The 19,044-nt window shown below is 43.3% G+C and overlaps 1 protein-coding gene across 6 annotated transcripts in view; it reads right to left on the bottom strand.

Annotated features, from left to right (window-relative positions):
* FCHO1 (FCH and mu domain containing endocytic adaptor 1) overlaps positions 1-19,044 on the bottom strand; it is a 340,362-nt gene that overhangs the window by 168,746 nt on the left and 152,572 nt on the right. For all 6 annotated transcript variants that reach the window (XM_068234105.1, XM_068234106.1, XM_068234107.1 and 3 more), the window contains 4 exons: positions 8,348-8,422; positions 8,127-8,268; positions 2,896-3,048; positions 2,631-2,735 (listed from right to left, as the gene is read on the bottom strand). In XM_068234105.1, coding sequence (XP_068090206.1) covers positions 2,631-2,735; positions 2,896-3,048; positions 8,127-8,268; positions 8,348-8,422 — 475 coding nt within the window. The remainder of the gene's footprint in view (positions 1-2,630; positions 2,736-2,895; positions 3,049-8,126; positions 8,269-8,347; positions 8,423-19,044) is intronic.

Below are 19,044 nucleotides of genomic sequence, written 5' to 3'. Positions count from 1 at the left end.
GTCGGGCAATTTTGGGTGCCTGGAGTCGGGAAAAAATGCACCGACTCCGACTCCTAATGAATTTGTAACTGTAATTAAAATAGAAAATATGATAAAATGTTCTATTTCTCAGATAATAGTCATTAAAAATAATGTATATATACAGTAATAGCTATGCTTAGTCCACAAAAATAAAATAAACCAATCAAAATTAGTTACTTGTGCTGCTTCAATAAAGCAGTCCCCGTATTTTTAAGGTCAGACATACATATCTGATTGTGACTGTATATATGATGTGTACACAGGAATCTCTTATATATGTTACGGCCAGAACCCGAAGTTTGGCCAGAACTAGAAGTGGCCGGCCACTTCGGGTTCTGGCCGGCCAATGCGCGAACTGGCCGCTGCGCTGCGGCCAATGTGAGAAATGAAACAATTCCTGTAAGGTTAATGTGATGTTGTGGCCGCAGCGCAGCAGGGCAAAATGTATCACACATCTTTACTTTATTCAATGGCATTAAGCCGCCCGGCTTTTTCCTCTGCCTCTCTCTCCTCCCCCCCGCCTCTCTCTCTCCTTCTCTTTATGGGCACAGCCGGGCGGGGACACGCGTGTCCCTCCGGAGTCGTTCGTCGCGGCAGGGGAATCCTGCCGTTCTTGCAGAGCGGGTGCTGGCAGAAGCAATGTCTGCAGCCTCCCCGCTCTGCTCTCCTGCCGCGAGGAACGACTCTCCTGGACACGCGTGTCCCCGCCCGGCTGTGCCCATAAGAGAAGGGGAGAGAGAGGCGGGGGGGGAGGAGAGAGAGGCAGAGGAAAAAGCCGGGCGGCTTAATGCCATTGAACAAAGTAAAGATGTGATACATTTGCCCGCTGCGCTGCGGTCACAACATCACATTAAACCTTACAGGAATTGTTTCATTTCTCACATTGGCCGCAGCGCAGCGGCCAGTTCGCGCATTGGCCGGCCAGAACCCGAAGTGGCCGGCCACTTCTAGTTCTGGCCAAACTTCGGGTTCTGGCCGTAACATATATACTAAATAACATCTATGCTGTAAGAATAAAGCCTGATGTGTAGCTGTGTCACTAATAGAGATGGTCAACGAGATGGAAATAATTCTGCATTGATGCTGATTTATGCAAATGTATGCACTCCCTTTGCTGATGAAATCAAATAATTTGATGTGTTATTAAAATTTGGTTTGGTGACTACAAATTAAAGGGTAACTGAGACGGATGAAAAGTAAAGTTTTATACATACCTGGGGCTTCCTCCAGCCCCCTTCAGGCTAATCAGTGCCTCGCTGTCCTCCACCACCCGGATCTTCTGCTATGAGTCCTGGTAATTCAGCCAGTCAGCGCTGTCCGGCCGCATGCCGCTCCCACAGCCAGGAGCATTCTGCACCTGCGCAATAGTGCTGCACAGGTGTAGTATGCTCCTGGCGGCGGAGTGTGTGCATGCGCACTACGCCTGACTGGCTCAAGTACCTGGACTCATAGCAGAAGATCCAGGTGGTGGAGGAGGACAACGAGGGACTGATTATCCTGAAGGCAGCTGGAGGAAGCCCCAGGTATGTATAAAACTTTAATTTCATCTGTCTCAGGTTTACTTTGTTACACAGTAGTACTATACTCTACATATGCACTCCCCACAGAGCTACAGGGAATCCACTGAGAATGCTGTGCACATTGAACACAGAGGTGTTGTCTGTTTACAATCTCCTCATTCCCCTGCAGAGTACCTGCACATCATTCTTACATGTACCCACACTTACATTGCCTAGGGCCTGATAGATGTTCTTTGTTCCGGTTTGTACCTTTTACAAGTACTCTTACCAAGGACTAGTTTTAGTCTAAAGGGAATAAATATAGTAGTCTACATTCCTTCTCACTTCAGTTGTCTTGTAAAATTCCTAAGCGTTGGCAGTTAAGAGACGAATTTCATGTTACATACTTTTAATCAACAAAATTGTAATCATGCAAATTAGAGGAGTCGGAGTCGTGGAGTCGGAGTCGGTGGAATCCTAAACTGAGGAGTCGGAGTCGGTGGATTTTTGGACCGACTCCACAGCCCTGAAATATACTCACAAGAAATGGAAGCTATGCTCACCTTTTTACAGCCCCAGGATTTACAATGGGAAAGCCGATGCTGAGGGAAGAGGCCACCACAATGCATGCCTGGAGATGTAGTAAATTAATGTAAGAGAATGTGCTTCATTTCTCAGTGTGCATTGTGGCAGCCAGGGCGACACTTTCACCACTGCAGCTATGAGCTGCACTTTCAGAAGATGGATCTTCGCATTTAAATGGGGAACTAGGGAGCAGACCCATGAAGGAAATTAATTCACAAAAACATGAACTCAACTGCCCACTGACCTGCTCAAAAGTCTGCACACATCACAAAGACAAATTTCCCACATCTCAGTGTCTCTAGGTTTACTGCACTGACCAGTTAAGTGCATAGGGAACAAGAGTGCACCTCTATAGGAATGCTGAGGGAACACTGGTGAGGATGCTAGGGAGCCCCCATTTGTTTCTATATATACTAATCATTGCTACTTATCACTTTCTACCTTAAAGTTATACCAGTACTTTTCATAATCAGATCCAGAGGACAGTAGGTGTGTCTGTGAACTTCAAAAACATACAAATCTCACCTGTGCAGACTGCAGCATCTTTTCCTCAAACTCTTTACGTACAGCATTATATTTTTCCACTGAGCCTTGAAGAGACTCTGCTGCCTTCCTGGTTTTCAGCTCTGCCTGGTACATTAAAAAAAATACATAAATAAACTTGTATTCTAGGCTAATGAATAATCATACTTGTTTATTCACTATCAAGTTGTTTAATGTATTTAAAAAATTCCAGTTATCAGATCTTATAACCAACTTTTACATATATACTTTTGCCCGTTATCTTTACCTTGTCCATCTCCTTCTGTGGCGAGCCCTCTCTACGTAGACGTTCCTGTTCAGCAAATCTGCTGCAGTAGTTGTCCCGGGACTTTTGTAGGAGCTGTGAACTACACTGCAATAGCTGAATGACCTCCAAAGTGCCAGACATCTCTTCTTTGGCCTAAGAAAAAAGGTCAAACAATGATTTTTCATTAAACTATTTGCTGCATCTTCTAAATATGGAAAGACATAATGAGATATGGAAGCGATGTTGGGAGATTTATCAATCCAGCCACAAAGCAAGTGAATAACAAAAGACATACAATGCTCAGCTTTAACCACTTGAGGACCACAGGTTTACACCTCCTAGTGACCAGGCCATCTTTTACAATTCAGCCCTCTGCAGCGGTTTATTGCACGGCCATACAACTTAGCACCTAAATGAATTTGACCTTTTCTTGGCACTAACAGAGATTTCTTTTGGTGGTCTCTGATCGCTACTGCGATTTAGGTTTTTTTAACTGCTAAAAAAAATGATCTTTTTTTAGAAAAAAAAACACATTTCCTTTATCTCCCCTAAATTGTCCCTAGACTGGGATCCGTACACTACACTATGCCTACATGGCATAGGACTGTGGCAGGGATTAGATTGTGAGCCCATCTGAGAGTCAGTTCAGTGTCACTCAGTACAGGGCTGCGCTAAATCGCAGCGCTGCACACATTTAAATTAATTTTTTTTATGTTAAATGCAGTCTGCCAGCTCCAGTCGCGGAGTGGTTAAAGAGTAACTGTCAGGCTGCAGAAGCTAATTTAAACCTCTATTCTCCTGTGTTAAACAGTTTAGACAGAAGCCAAAAAGACATTACTAAAGATAAAAATCTCTCTTACATTTAATGTGTTCTTATCAGCAAAGCTAAGCTCCTAAGGAGGACGCAAGCCGCATTCCATACTGCAAAGCATTCTGGGGCCCTCCCCTCGGCTGCTAAGGAGAAGACGGGATCAAGTTTCAGGTCCAGCCACAGCACAGATAAATCTCCGCGGGCAGAGTACACTGCAGGAGTCAGCTATTGTTCCTAGCCACATGGCTCATTAATATTCACTGCACACTGTGTTATTCTGTACGAGCTGTTCTGTGATCAGAAGCAGGCAGGACATGACGACACATTTGGCTTCACAAACATGGAACCTGCCATGGGCTGTCAGGAGCATCATTCTCTGCATATACTATATAAATATTCTGTGAAATCCAAACGTGGACAGTGAAATGCATATGTAATGTAAGTACAGCCAATCTTTAGCTACTGATATATGTGTTTATTTTCTCTGAGACCTTATACCTAACAGCTCCTCTTTAAACTAAGTAGTTATTCAGGAAGTTAAGGTCGAAATGGGTAAGAGGAAAGATTTAAGTGACTTTGAACGAGGGATGATAGTCAGTGCAACAAGAGCTAGTGCTAGCATCTCTGAAACAACAATTATTTTAGGATTTTCTCGCCCAACAGTATCTTGGGTGTTTACAGTGGCAGATGAGGAATGGAGAAGGACTATTCTGCTCGAACAAGGCTGGAGAACCAGAAAGGTGAAAGGCGAGAAGCATGAATAGTCCACAGCAACTGATGGGCAACAACACAACAAATTACAGCTGAATTTAATGCAGGTGCATCACAAAGCATTCCCCAATGCACAACAAAACTGACTTTGCAAAGGATGGGCTTTAAGCAACACTACACCATCATGAATGCCTTTGGTATCACAGGAAAATAGAAAGAGACGCCTGTTGTGGGCCCAGGAATGACGACAATGCACCTTGCCACCGTGCTTGATCAGTATCAAACCGGTGTGCGGAACATCAATCAAAGTTTAACCTGCTTCCATGGCCAGCTCAGTCCCACAACCTCAATCCTATTGAGCATTTGTGGGACGAAGTCAAAAGATCACTTTAAAGCTTGGAAACGCCACCATTCATCATACCTTTAATAAACACTGGTGCTTGAACGATAGGTGGGTGGCTAAAGAATCTAGGTGAAGGTGACTTGGGGATAGAGGTTAAATATATTGTAAATGTACGCAAAAGAAAGGCCCTCGGGATGGGGTTTTCATTGTTTTATTGATGATGCCAGTGGAATAGCTAAGGAGCTATGGGCCCCAGTAAATTATACATGTATAAAGGTTAGTCAACCCCGGCACAATCTTTGCCATCGTCAGAGGTTTGGCTATGCAGTAGCCAAGCTTTTTATGCTGCTTGGAACCCCCCGCGAACCCAATTTCTATCCTGAACAACCGCCCCCCTCCCCCTCATTCCCAGCAATAGCCACGTCAACCTGCACCTATTCAGTGAGATCCTATGCAAGACTCCTCAACACTACTACTGCCTATAGAACGCATCCTTGGGCTGCAGCTCTGGTACTTTGAATCCGCCAGGAGAAAAGCGCAATATAAATGTTCTGTGTCGTCACCTATGCTGCTATATGCGCAAAATATCGGGTACCATGGATGTTTTGATTCCCTATAGGTGACCATTTAAAAAAAACTGCTATTTTGGTTGGCCCCAGCACTCGCCCTTTTATCGGGTGGCTCTGGAAAACAAATTTTCACTCAGTCATTATTAACATAAGCGCATATAGGATGCCCAAACTTCTACATCACCTCCTGCTCCCAAATTTCCCATTACCCCAAGGGCCTTGATATGGTTGCAGCTTCTGTATTACCTTCTGCTACACCACTAGATAAAACATGAATGGATTGTGTGCAATGTTATGTACATTCAGCATCACAGGGGCACATTGGGACATGGTATGAGAACTATGGCTAAAAAAGTACAATGCTAAAATGTGATTGAATGTGAAGTGGGAAAAGATCTGCTTGGCAAAAGTTGGTCTGCTTCAAACAGAGCTACATACACACTTGTCCGGCCAACAGTGTGGAGTCGAGGCAGTACAGAAGTCTAGCAATGCTTACTGTTACCATGCAGGGCACAGGCAGAGCGGCAAACAAGGAAGTGGTGCATGATGGAGTCCTGGCCTTGTTGGTTTACAAGTCTACACAAAACTAAAAGTAAAACTTTTTTGTACCTCTTTACAAATATGTTAGCCATGAAAAAGTGAGAAAGCTACTTTAAAAGGAAACTCACCCTGTGAAGAGTATGGATTCCAATAGAGGCTATCTTTTACCTTTAAGTGTTTTACCTATTAATTTATCTCTTCAACATGCACCTTTTGTGAGGGATTTTAGATCATAAGAGGTAGTTGATCCTGAGCTTTAGTTGGATGTCATGCAGACTACCCTGGGACTGTTATTAACTTATGATGATTGAAGGGCTGCTATCGTATTTATGTCCCTCTACATGTTTACATTCCCTTAGTGTGACTTTCTTTCCTTTTAAAAGGTGTTGAAAGAGCATGCATTAAATAGGCACATTTTACTTTACATAATAAATACATAATTTATATGTACAAACTTTTATATACAACTGCCAATTAAACACGAGAATGTCTGGTGAGTCATCCATTAATCAACCAACTCTATGCTCAACAGGTAAAAATATTTATAATGTAGTCACTAGTGAATAAGTATATTCCTAGTACTTTTCTTTCATACATAGTATGTTTCTTTCAGAAATGTTCAGTTTGTACTCAGTCCTCAAGGTAACACCTTCCTTCCTCCAGCCCGTGGCAGCCGTTCTGTGCCCTCGCCGCAGCTCCGGCGGCTCCTGGACTACCTCTGCTGGCGCAGCCGACCTCGCTAGGTCGGGTTCTGGGTCCGCTTCTTCTGCCCTCCACCGCGCGGGTCACGTGATCTCTCAGACTTCATCAGGACAGTACTGCGCATGCGAAGAAATACTTTGTCTGATCAGTTCTATCCTGATGATGTCGGAGAGACCACGTGACGCGCTGTGGAACGCAGAAGCCGACCCGGAACCCGACCTGATGAGGTTGGCTGCACCAGCTAAGAAGACCGGGAGCCACCGGAGCTGCGGCGAGGGCACAGGACGGCTGCCACAGGCTGGAGGAAGCCCCAGGTAAGTGGATTTTTTTTATTTGCTTGGATCACTCCTTTAAAGGGGTTCTCTGGAGAAGGTTTGAAAATAAAATCTGACACTTACCTGGGGCTTCTGTCAGCCCCCTTTAGCGGTCATGTTCCGCGCCATCCTCCTCCAATCACCCGTTCCCCGCCGCCGACACCGGCAATTATTTGTCTAACAAGACGAATAATGTGCGCTCTCGTTCCCATCATTGGGAGCTTACTGTGCAGTACAAAGTACAAGCCGCAGTCGGATGAGATGCCGCGTTAGACCGGGGCCGGCAGCGGGGAATGGCGGATCGTTGAAGGACGGCATGGGACATTACTGCTACAGGGGGCCGGTAGAAGCCCCAGGTAAGTGTGTTTTTATTTTCAACACCCCCCCCCCCCCCCCAGAAAACCCCTTTACGTTTGGATCTATGAAATCCTCCTTTCTCTCCACCTCATCTTGTTGATCTTCCGATCTTCCTCATCAGGTGATTTGTCACATGAGAAGAGACAGCGTTGGTGCCAAGAAAGGGGGACACATCTGGTTGGCAACACAGGGGGGAGGGAGGCTACCTATACTCTGGGCTAACAAATAAGTGTGGGGGGAGAAACTTATGATTGCCTAAACTAAGGGCTTCAAAATACTGGAGGACGCCTCTAGCTACCTTTACTGGGGTGCTACCTAATCCCTAATCTTGGGCTGGGCACAACTGGCAATCTAAAACTGTGAGGCACCTCTGACTACCTAATACTGATGGGGGCACCTCCTGCTTCATACTGGGGGAGAGAGCACATCTGGCTACCTAATCCTGGGGAGCGGGGCGCTGAGTAGGTGGACTGGCAGGTCAAGTGCAGGTCATAGACTGCCAATTGGCTAGCACAGATATACATGATCAATAAACCAATAGACCTGGGAAAGCATACATGTAATCTCGAGTGAGGCTTGGAACAGAAATCTGCAGCCCAGAGAGGTAATCCTATTCCTGAATGAGTTATATGCAGGAGCTGCTGCAGATCTCCCTGTGATAGTTTTTTTTTCTTTGTTTTTAGGGTCTGAAAGTTTGTGAAAAAAATTTCACGGCTTTTAGACCCTAAATCTGGAAAAAATCATAACGCCAGGGAGGTTAAAGTGCTTAACAGAATTTTAAATGGACATCTTGGGTAAACAGTACTAATAAATCGACTTCGAAATTATATTAGTACCAGAATAACAGGAATATATTAAAAAAAACAAACAAAAAAAAACCTTGCCTTTTTATGCACTTTGACCTGTTCTTCACCATATCGGTTGATCTCCTTGATTAAATCGTGCAACTTCTTGCTTAGTTCCAGATGACAGAGAGCCAGCTTGTCTGAAGATACCCGAAACATCTCCCACATTGGGGCGAAGGTTCTTTATTAATAAACAAAAAGAAAAGTCAGCTACTTTCATATAGCATGCGGACCTACAACATTCTGAACGCCACACTTACCCCAGATGACTTCCACTGCTGACCATCTTGGACAATTTTTGCATAGACTTTGAGTATGCTTCCTCCACAGTTGCCCTGAAGATTAACACAACAGTTAGGACATACTTTCTTGAGACCCATTTTGTAACAGCTTACTTATTTTAAAACAAGAACACATGGAATGTATGAAATGCAGGTACTGTATGTCCGTAAGTCCAAATGAACACACCTCCTCACTGGCCAAAATGGATTTCTTCAATAAACACATGAGAATTGTAGTTTATGTTGTAGATAAACCAGAACTGCAAGTTACACGATAAGAGTACAAGAGCTCATAAAAGTTTGTGGACTTACTAGATATTGTAAAAAAAAGTGATAAAAGTTCATGTTTATTTCTCTGATATATCATTAATTCCTGAAAGAAGAAGGAGTTACAAATCGAGTGTTTGATGGACAACACTCCCAAGGTGAAGTTGTGGAAATGGCCGAGATGCCTCAGCCACCAGCGCAAACAGGAGGGGAAGACACATCGGCCCTTATTCAATTAACTTTTTCTACTACGTTTTCTTTAAGGCGATAATTTTTCATCTTTGTTTAAAAAAAACTTTTCAGCACTCTGCAATTGAAAAAGTGCTAAAATATAGGTGAAAAAGTACTGTGGAAAACTTTGGAGAAAATAAGAATTGAATAAAGGCCATCCCATATTACCAGACAAAGATCCATCAAACTACATATGCAGGAATCCATATATAGTCAGCACTATACCACATTCATAAACACAGGGACTCAACAATACTTATAGCTAAGAGAATGTCTGTAAATCTCACCTAGGCCCATATGCAATTAACTTTTTCACCAGAGTCCTAGGAGATAATTTTCATATCCTCTTTAACTTTTCAGCATTGTACAATTAAAATAGTACCCACATGTTAGTTAAAATGTACTATCAAATTTATTTTGAGCATTACCTTGCTTATAAATATGGCAGCCCCCATATCTCTCTCTCTCACCTCTGATTCCTTTTAAAAAAAAAAAAACAAGCGGGAAGTTTGGGGATTTTCTGAGGAGGAGGAAAGCGAGGGCGGAGAGTTGTCATCCTCCTGCTGTTATCCTCAGTCAGTTCTGAGGATAACAGCATCCTCTGAAGATAAACCCTCAAAACGTATATAATGTATACAGCCCTGGAAATTCAATAAAAGAAAGTAACTACAGGTCTCTTTTTATTAGATAGTACGTTTTGCAGTGAAATGGAATAGTCAGAAACAGTATGCTTTTTGGTCCATTCTTCAGATAACAAAATAATGGAAAGTCAAAGGAAAAATTGTGAAAGGAAACTTTTTCTCACTCAGAAAAATGGCACAAGTGTCAAAAACTTGAGGCAATATTTTTTCGCAAGTTACAAAATAGTACAATGAACTAGCTTTTAAAGACATGGGAAATCCTAAAGAGGTTACTGATAAATCTTGGACAGACAACTAATTTCTGAGGAAATAAAAACTATGGACTTTGAGGGACAGTGCTTCCTGTATATGAAACTAAGGGGAAAATGCAATCTGCTCACATATATTATTGTCAGGACCACCCAAGAACCAAATTCTGATCACAGATATGAGCCTAGAATATTTGGATTAGGAGCTCACATAGACTTTATGGCCCATATGCAATTCACTTTTTCTCCTGAGTATTCTCCTAGGAGATAATTTTTCATTTTCGGTTTAAAATAACTTTTTAGCACTTTGCAATGGAAAAAGTACCAAAAAGTTGGTGAAAAAGTAGTGTTCACAATAATTTTGAGCATTTGTTTGCTTGCTGGTGGTTGAAAAGGTATTTTATTTACAGGTTATGAAAATATCACCCAGGAGAAAACTCAGGTGAGAAAAAGAATTGCACATGGCCTCTTGTCATAAAATGCATTTTAAATCCCCAGCAAACAAGAAAGTACGGAGTACATTTTCACCAGCTTGTAGATACTTTCTCAATTGTAAAATGTTTAAAAGTTTTTTCTAAAGAGAACATGAAAATTATGTCCTAGGAGATAACTCAGGAAAAAAAAGTTTATTGCATATGGTCCCATGTCCTTTAAAGACTGTTGCCCAGACATTAGAAAAAAAACAAACAATTACAGAGGTGATGGCAATACGGAATTGAATAGTACATTTTCAGGAACATCATATCCACATATGAGCAATTGCACTAGATTTGCTATGGAACGACATATGATGGTATGATAACCGTCTCAAAATTGTACATTTTTTTTATTTATTATTTTTTTAAATAAAAATCTTATTGGGGGTTTTTGGAGTGGGGAGGTAAATAGTTAATTTTAAATGTAATTAATTGTGTATTTTTTTTTAAAGTGTATGTAGATGTACTTTTACTATTTGGCCACAAGATGGCGACAGTCACTTTTTTGTTTTTCATCCTGTAAGCGAGAGCTTTCGCTTACAGGTATAGCTCTCGTTTACAGAAACTGAAGGGATGACGTGAAACTCAGAAAAATTGCGTTTTTTTAGAGAAGCCGTCGGCTTTTCATACGGAGACATAGATCAATGAATGGGAACTAAGTTCCTATTCATTGATCTTCGGGCTAACGGAAGATGGCGAGAGCGTGCACGGCTCAGCTGAAGAAAGGCAGGCTATCTGGACAGATATATCCGTCCAGATAGACCTAAGTGGTTAAACATGCAATTAAAATTACATGTCAGGAATGGGCTGGAGACAACTACAGCCCGCTGTTTCGAAGCAACATGCTTCTTCATAAAGTTGCAGGCTCATTCTTGAAGAAGAAGCATGTTGCTTCGAAACAGCAGGCTGTAGTTGCCTCCAGCCCATTCCTGATATGTAATTTTAATTGCATGTTCAATAAAGAGCTACTTTTTCAGTAAGCGGTGCTGCAGATACCTTTTTTTCATTTTTTTTTTTAACTCGGTGGGCAACGAGCTCTAATCAGCTTTAGCAAGCTTGTCTCCATTTCTAGTGCTGGGCCTAACATTTTTGCATCAAAAAATATCAAAGTATGACAGTATCACGGTATAATAGGTTATGGCCAGAACCCGATAACTTCGGGATCTGGCCGTCCAATACCCGATAACTTCAGTATAGGCTAGCCAGTATAGTTGCCCCTAGTATAGCCTAGCCAGGTAGGTGCCTCCAGCGTAGGTAGCCAGTATGGTGGTCCCCAGCATAGGTGCCTCAAGTAAAGGTAGCCAGTATAGTTGCCCCAGCATAGGTATAGGTGCCTACAGTATAGGTAGCCAGTATAGTTGCCCACAGTATAGCAGTGTTCTCCCTAGGATCAATCAACTGGGCGAAGCGCCCAGGTAAAATAAATTACCGCCTGGCTGATGAGACCGCCTGCCCTGCTGTCACCTCATGCCCGGCTCTTTGCTGCCCTGTATTGTTCTCCAGCTGTTAGTTAAGCCACGACTGGCCAATCAGCGTGACCTTGCCATCACAGGCATGGCCTGGTGGGTGGAATCCCCGGAGCTTGTCAGCCAATCTGCGGCCGCGGGGGAATTCTGTGTAGCCCTCGATGCGCGTGGTGAGGTCAGCTGGCACACGAAGCTTAACGTGCGACGTGCTGGCGGTGGTGTTTGCCTCTGTTGCTCCCCAGGTAAATCAGCAGGCGAGCCAATCACAGCCTCTGCCTGCTGGCTGTGTGCAAAGGGGCACGCCACACAGGTGTGTGTGTGTGTCTCTAGTCACCGCAATAGGAATGTATTGTCTCTGTGTCACTAGCCCAGCTCCAGCCATCAGGAGGCTAGCCAACCACAACCTCTGCAGTGCTCTCCCCATGCTCTTTTTTTGGTGAGCATCCGGTTGTCATCTGCTTGCCGTCTCATCCCCCTCCTATGCTGTAAGCAGAGTTGCACCGCCCAGCATCCCCCCCCATCGTGCCCCCTCCCCGGCTACTTTTTCATGCCACCCGGCTGAGAAAAAATTCTGGGGAGAACACTGGTATAGGTATAGTTGCCTCCAGTAAAGGTAGCCAGTATAGTTGCCCTCAACATAGGTATAGGTGTCTCCAGTATAGGTAGCTACTATGATTGCCCGCCATATAGGTGCCTCCAGTATAGGTAGCTAGTATAGTTGCCCCGAGTAAAGGTATGGGTGCCTCCAGTATAGGTAGCTTGTATAGTTGCCCCAGTATAGGTGCCTCCAGTTTAGGTAGCTAGTAGAGTTGCCTCCAGTATAGGTAGCTAGTAGAGTTGCCCCCAGTATAGGTGCCTCCACTATAGGTAGCTACTATAGTTGTCCCCAGCATAGGCTAGGTGCCTCCAAGTATAGGTAGCTAGTATAGTTGCTCCGAAAATAGGTATGGGCGCCTCCAGTATAGATGCCTCACAAGTATAGGTAGCTAGTATAGCAGGGCTGTGGAGTTGGTACAAAAATCCAGCGACTCCGACTCCTCAGTTTAGGATTCCACCGACTCAGACTCCTCTAATTTGCATATTAAAATCTTGTTGATTGAAAGTATGTAACATGAAATCGGTCTCTTAACTGCCAACGCTTAGGAATTTTAAAAGACAACTGAAGTGAGAAGCTGAAGTGAGAAGGATATGGAGATGCCATGTTTATTCCTTTTAGCCATAGACTAAAACTAGTCCTTGGTAAGAGTACTTGTAAAAGGTGCAGACCGGAACAAAGAACATCTATCAGGCCCTAGGCAATATAAGTGTGGGTACATGTAAGAATGATGTGCAGGTGCTCTGCAGGAGAATGAGGCGATTCTTCCTCTATTACACATTCGTCATGCACAATCTGAACATGGATCAGGCCCTAGGCAATGTAACTGTGGGTACATGTAAGAATGATGTGCAGGTACTCTGCAGGAGAATGAGGCGATTCTTTCTCTATTACACATTCTTCATGCACAATCTGAACCAGGTTTATGGGTGATAGACAACACCTCTGTGTTCAATGTGCACAACATTCTCAGTGGATTCCCTGCAGCTCTGTGGAGAGTGCATATGTAGAGTATAGTACTACTGTGTAACAAAGTACACCTGAAACAGATGAAATTCAAGTTTTATACATACCTGGGGCTTCCTCCAGCCCCCTTCAGGCTAATCGGTCCCTCGCTGTCCTCCTCCGCCACCTGGATCTTCTGCTGTGAGTCCCAGGTACTTGAGCCCAGTGCTGATCGTAATGGAAAAAGCTACGCTTACGGATCATTACGCGTAATTTTACGCTATTACGCATTACGAAATTACGCTTACGGCATAGACATTCAATTTCGGTACATGTCTGTAATTACGCATTGCCCTTACGCAATTACGCGTAAGAATACCGTAATTCAAGTTGTTACGTTATAGGCTTACGCGTAAATTCCTACTAGCAATTAATGCGTAAGGTCATGCTGCCAAGCGGAAAAGTTGACGCATGGATCAATGTTAGGTAGCCGCCGACTTTAAGGGTTAATAGCAAAGCCCCCTTAAGTGCTAAGAGCCTCAAATTTGGAGAATATATTAAGGAGATCAGAAGGAATAAGAGGGAAACATTTTTTTTTCAAAAAGACCTTATAGTTTTTGAGAAAATCGATGTTAAAGTTTCAAAGGAAAAATAGATACATTTAAAAACCCGCCGACTTTAACGGTTAATAGCAAAGCCTGCTTAAAATTTAGAAACACCAAATTTACAGGGTATATTAAGGGGATCAGTGGGAATAAGAGGAAAAAAAAATTTTCAAAAAGACCTTATAGTTTTTGAGAAAATCGATTTTTAAGTTTCAAGGGCAAAAATGTCTTTTAAATGCGGAAAATGTCAGTTTTTTTTGCACAGGTAACAATAGTGTTTTATTTTCATAGATTCCCCCAAGTGGGAAGAGTTTTACTTACTTCGTTCTGAGTGTGGGAAATATAAAAAAAAAAACGACGTGGGGTCCCCCCTCCCAGACCTCTTTAACCCCTTGTCCCCCATGCAGACTGGGATAGCCAGAATGCGGAGCACCGGCCGCGTGGGGCTCCGCACCCTGACTATACCAGCCCGCATGGTCCATGGATTGGGGGGTCTCGGAAGGGGAGGGGCAGCCAAGCTTTCCCCTCCCCCTCCGAGCCCTTGTCCAATCCAAGGACAAGGGGCTCTTCTCCACCTCCGATGGGCGGTGGAGGTGGAGGCCGCGATTTCCTGGGGGGGAGGTTCATGGTGGCATCTGGGAGTCCCCTTTAAAAAGGGGTCCCCCAGATGCCCACCCCCCCTCCCAGGAGAAATGAGTATAGAGGTACTTGTACCCCTTACCCATTTCCTTTAAGAGTTAAAAGTAAATAAACACACAGACACTTTGAAAAAGTATTTTAATTGAACAAAAAACATAACCACGAAAAAAGTCCTTTAATATTCTTAATTAACCATTAATACTTACCTGTCCCTTTAAAAGCCAGTTCCCACGCAATATCCTCGGAAATATACTAATCAGTTACAATGTAACAAAGCTATTACAATGTAACAACTTTGTTACTTTGTAACACCACCGCACCCGACGTCACTCGCCGCCACCGCCGCGTCTGCGCTGACCCGACAGAGCTCTGAGCTATATAGCTCAGAGCTCCCTAAGCATCTTTGTATTTGGGCTCCAAGGAGCCCCATTGGTCCTTAGCAGACCAATGGGGTTCCTTTAAATCAGAAGGAACCCCATTGGTCTGCTAAGGACCAATGGGGCTCCTTGGAGCCCAAATACAAAGATGCTAAGAGAGCTCTGAGCTATATAGCTCAGAGCTCTGTCGGGTCCGTGCGGGACGCTAAGTCCCCGCCGCCTCCCGCTGTCCTCCCCGCCTCTTCCACATGTCACCCACATGTCACCCACATGTGGGTGACATGTGGGTGACAGATGTGGGCGGGGCTGACAGCGGGAGGCGGCGGGGACTTAGCGTCCCGCACTGACCCGACAGAGCTCTGAGCTATATAGCTCAGAGCTCTCTTAGCATCTTTGTATTTGGGCTCCAAGGAGCCCCATTGGTCCTTAGCAGACCAATGGGGTTCCTTCTGATTTAAAGGAACCCCATTGGTCTGCTAAGGACCAATGGGGCTCCTTGGAGCCCAAATACAAAGATGCTTAGGGAGCTCTGAGCTATATAGCTCAGAGCTCTGTCGGGTCAGCGCAGACGCGGCGGTGGCGGCGAGTGACGTCGGGTGCGGTGGTGTTACAAAGTAACAAAGTTGTTACATTGTAATAGCTTTGTTACATTGTAACTGATTAGTATATTTCCGAGGATATTGCGTGGGAACTGGCTTTTAAAGGGACAGGTAAGTATTAATGGTTAATTAAGAATATTAAAGGACTTTTTTCGTGGTTATGTTTTTTGTTCAATTAAAATACTTTTTCAAAGTGTCTGTGTGTTTATTTACTTTTAACTCTTAAAGGAAATGGGTAAGGGGTACAAGTACCTCTATACTCATTTCTCCTGGGAGGGGGGGTGGGCATCTGGGGGACCCCTTTTTAAAGGGGACTCCCAGATGCCACCATGAACCTCCCCCCCAGGAAATCGCGGCCTCCACCTCCACCGCCCATCGGAGGTGGAGAAGAGCCCCTTGTCCTTGGATTGGACAAGGGCTCGGAGGGGGAGGGGAAAGCTTGGCTGTCCCTCCCCTTCCGAGACCCCCCAATCCATGGACCATGCGGGCTGGTATAGTCAGGGTGCGGAGCCCCACGCGGCCGGTGCTCCGCATTCTGGCTATCCCAGTCTGCATGGGGGACAAGGGGTTAAAGAGGTCTGGGAGGGGGGACCCCACGTCGTTTTTTTTTTTATATTTCCCACACTCAGAACGAAGTAAGTAAAACTCTTCCCACTTGGGGGAATCTATGAAAATAAAACACTATTGTTACCTGTGCAAAAAAACCTGACATTTTCCGCATTTAAAAGACATTTTTGCCCTTGAAACTTAAAAATCGATTTTCTCAAAAACTATAAGGTCTTTTTGAAAAAAAATTTTTTCCTCTTATTCCCACTGATCCCCTTAATATACCCTGTAAATTTGGTGTTTCTAAATTTTAAGCAGGCTTTGCTATTAACCGTTAAAGTCGGCGGGTTTTTAAATGTATCTATTTTTCCTTTGAAACTTTAACATCGATTTTCTCAAAAACTATAAAGTCTTTTTGAAAAAAAATTTTTTCCTCTTATTCCTTCTGATCTCCTTAATATAATCTCCAAATTTGAGGCTCTTAGCACTTAAGGGGGCTTTGCTATTAACCCTTAAAGTCGGCGGCTTTTTTATATTATACGGGAGCGTAATATTACGCGATTACGGCAGACTGTGTAATTTCAATGGGAGTTTACTGTCTTACGCGTAATTTGTTACGCGTAAAACGTAACCCACGGTCTACGCGTAATTAATTACGCGTAATACCGTAACCTTACACGTAACGCTTACGGTGCATTTGTAGTGAATTACGATGCGTAATTACGCTAATGCGTAATTTCGGCCCAGCACTGCTTGAGCCAGTCTGGCGTAGTGCGCATGCACACACTCCGCCACCGAATGCAGAATGCTCCTGGCTGTAGGAGCAGCATGTGGCCGGACTGCGCTGACTGGCTGAATTATCGGGACTCATAGCAGAAGATCCAGGTGTTGGAGGAGGACAGCGAGGGGCTGATTAGCCTGAAGGGGGCTGGAGGAAGCCCCAGGTATGTATAAAACTTTTCTTTTCATCCATCTCAGGTACCCTTTAATTCGTAGTCACCAAACTAAATTTTAGCAACATATCAAATTATTTGATTTCATGAGCAAAGAGAGTGCATACATTTGCATAAATCAGCATCAACGCAGAATTATTTCCATCTCATTGACCATCTCTATTAGTGACACGACTACACATCAGGCTTTATTCTTACAGCATAGATGTTATTTTGTATATATAAGAGATTCCTGTGTACACATCATATATACTGTACAGTCACTATCAGATATGTATATCTAACTTTAAAAATACTCGGACTGCTTTATTGAAGCAGCACAAGTAACTACTTTTGATTAGTTTATTTCATTTTTGTGGACTAAGCACAGTTATTACTGTATGTATAAATTATTTATGATGACTATTATCTGAGAAATACAACATTTTATCATATTTTCTATTTTAATTACAGTTTAAATTCATTAGGAGTCTGAGCATTTTTTCCTGACTCCAACTCCCACTCCAGGCACCCAAAATTGCTCTGACTCCACAACTCCGACTCCACAGCCCTGTAGTATAGTTGTCCCCAGTATAGGTATAGGTGCCTCCAGTATAGGTAGCTAATATAGTTGCCCCAGTACAGGTGCCTCCAGTATAGGTAGCTAGTAGAGTTGCCCCCAGTATATGTGCCTCCTGTATAGGTAGCTAGTACAGTTGCCACCAGTATAGGCGAGAAGAGCGGGTGTATCAGCGGGGGAGAGCGGACAGAAACAACTCAAGGAAGGCGATTTGTTTCTGCCCGCTCTCCCCTGCCGATGTGCCAGCTCTTCTCCAGTTGATGCCCCACCCCCTGAAGTCGGTAAAAATGGGATTGTGCATGGTATGATTACCATGCTCAATCAAACCACGGTATACCGCGGCAACCCTAAATTCCATAGTAGTGGAGTATTTAAAGAACCGTTAAAATCTGACAGAACTAACAAGTTTTGGACTGGTCCATTTCCTCATGGGGCATTCTCAGGGATTTCTTTGTTTTCAAAAGCATTTCATGAACGGCAGTCCCTACTTCACTTGTACACTATTTGGACAGTTAGACTTAGCATCTTCTGTTCAGAGAATGCTTTTGAAAAAAATAAAAGAATTACTGAGAACCCCCCATAAGGAGATGCACTAGTCCAAAAACTGTCAGTTCTGCCAAATTTTAACTGCTTACTTTTTTCACTGCAGTCGTGCTTTAAACAAGCAGCCAGGTACAAAGATCTTTTAAACTTCTAAAGCTATTTCTGCTGGCAGAAAAATCCTTTCTATCCTTATCAGCTTCCTCAATAGCATAGCAAACTACCCATTTGTAGTCCATTTCATTTTTTTATTTTATTTATTTTAATTTGTAGTTTTATTTGAGATTTTGTAAAGCCAAACTATAAAAGAATTACAACAATGAAGGTGATAGATCACAGAATCAGGCAATTTGACTACCAGAGTTAATTTCAAAGTATCTCTTTATTTATTTATTTACAGTATTCATCTCTTTGACAACAAACGTTCAACCAGATAGTATGGAAGTTTGGAAGACCAGAAACAAATCTGTTTACCAGTCCGCACAATACAAAGTGTAAGATTTATTGCGCACTGTTGACAATAGTCTGAGAGTTAACCATCTATCTCAGAAGTGGGGTTTAAACATAGGCTATGCATTCCCACCCAAAAAATGAATAGTTTTTATCAGCACACTTTCCTTGTGGGTGCAGGACCAAAGTGTCAGCTTCCACAGGCAATATGCAAAAGTATAGGTACGCACACCAAATGTTACTCCAGCGGTTTAGTCAATCATTTGGGCTACCATACACAAAGGCAGCCCAATCAGACAATCATTTCAGGCCACAGCGTGGCAGGTCTCCTTGTCAATGTTCTGGATTATATAGTTATTTTTACACAGATCTTCTACCTGCCCTACTTTTACAAATGCTTTAAACGTTAAAGAACAGTGGCATACATTAAATATAAAGAGATGTTTAATGGCTTATTTTCCAGAGTTGAGGAGGAAAGAAAGCCTTTGTTTATTAATTAAATAGGCAGCAAGAAAGCCAACAAAACATCTTAAAGAGAC

This window comes from Hyperolius riggenbachi, chromosome 1 (genome assembly GCF_040937935.1).
Source record: "Hyperolius riggenbachi isolate aHypRig1 chromosome 1, aHypRig1.pri, whole genome shotgun sequence".
NCBI classification, from domain to species: domain Eukaryota; kingdom Metazoa; phylum Chordata; class Amphibia; order Anura; family Hyperoliidae; genus Hyperolius; species Hyperolius riggenbachi.
The sequence above is the reverse complement of the archived record's forward strand: the minus strand, read 5'-3'. Positions and strand labels throughout refer to the sequence as shown.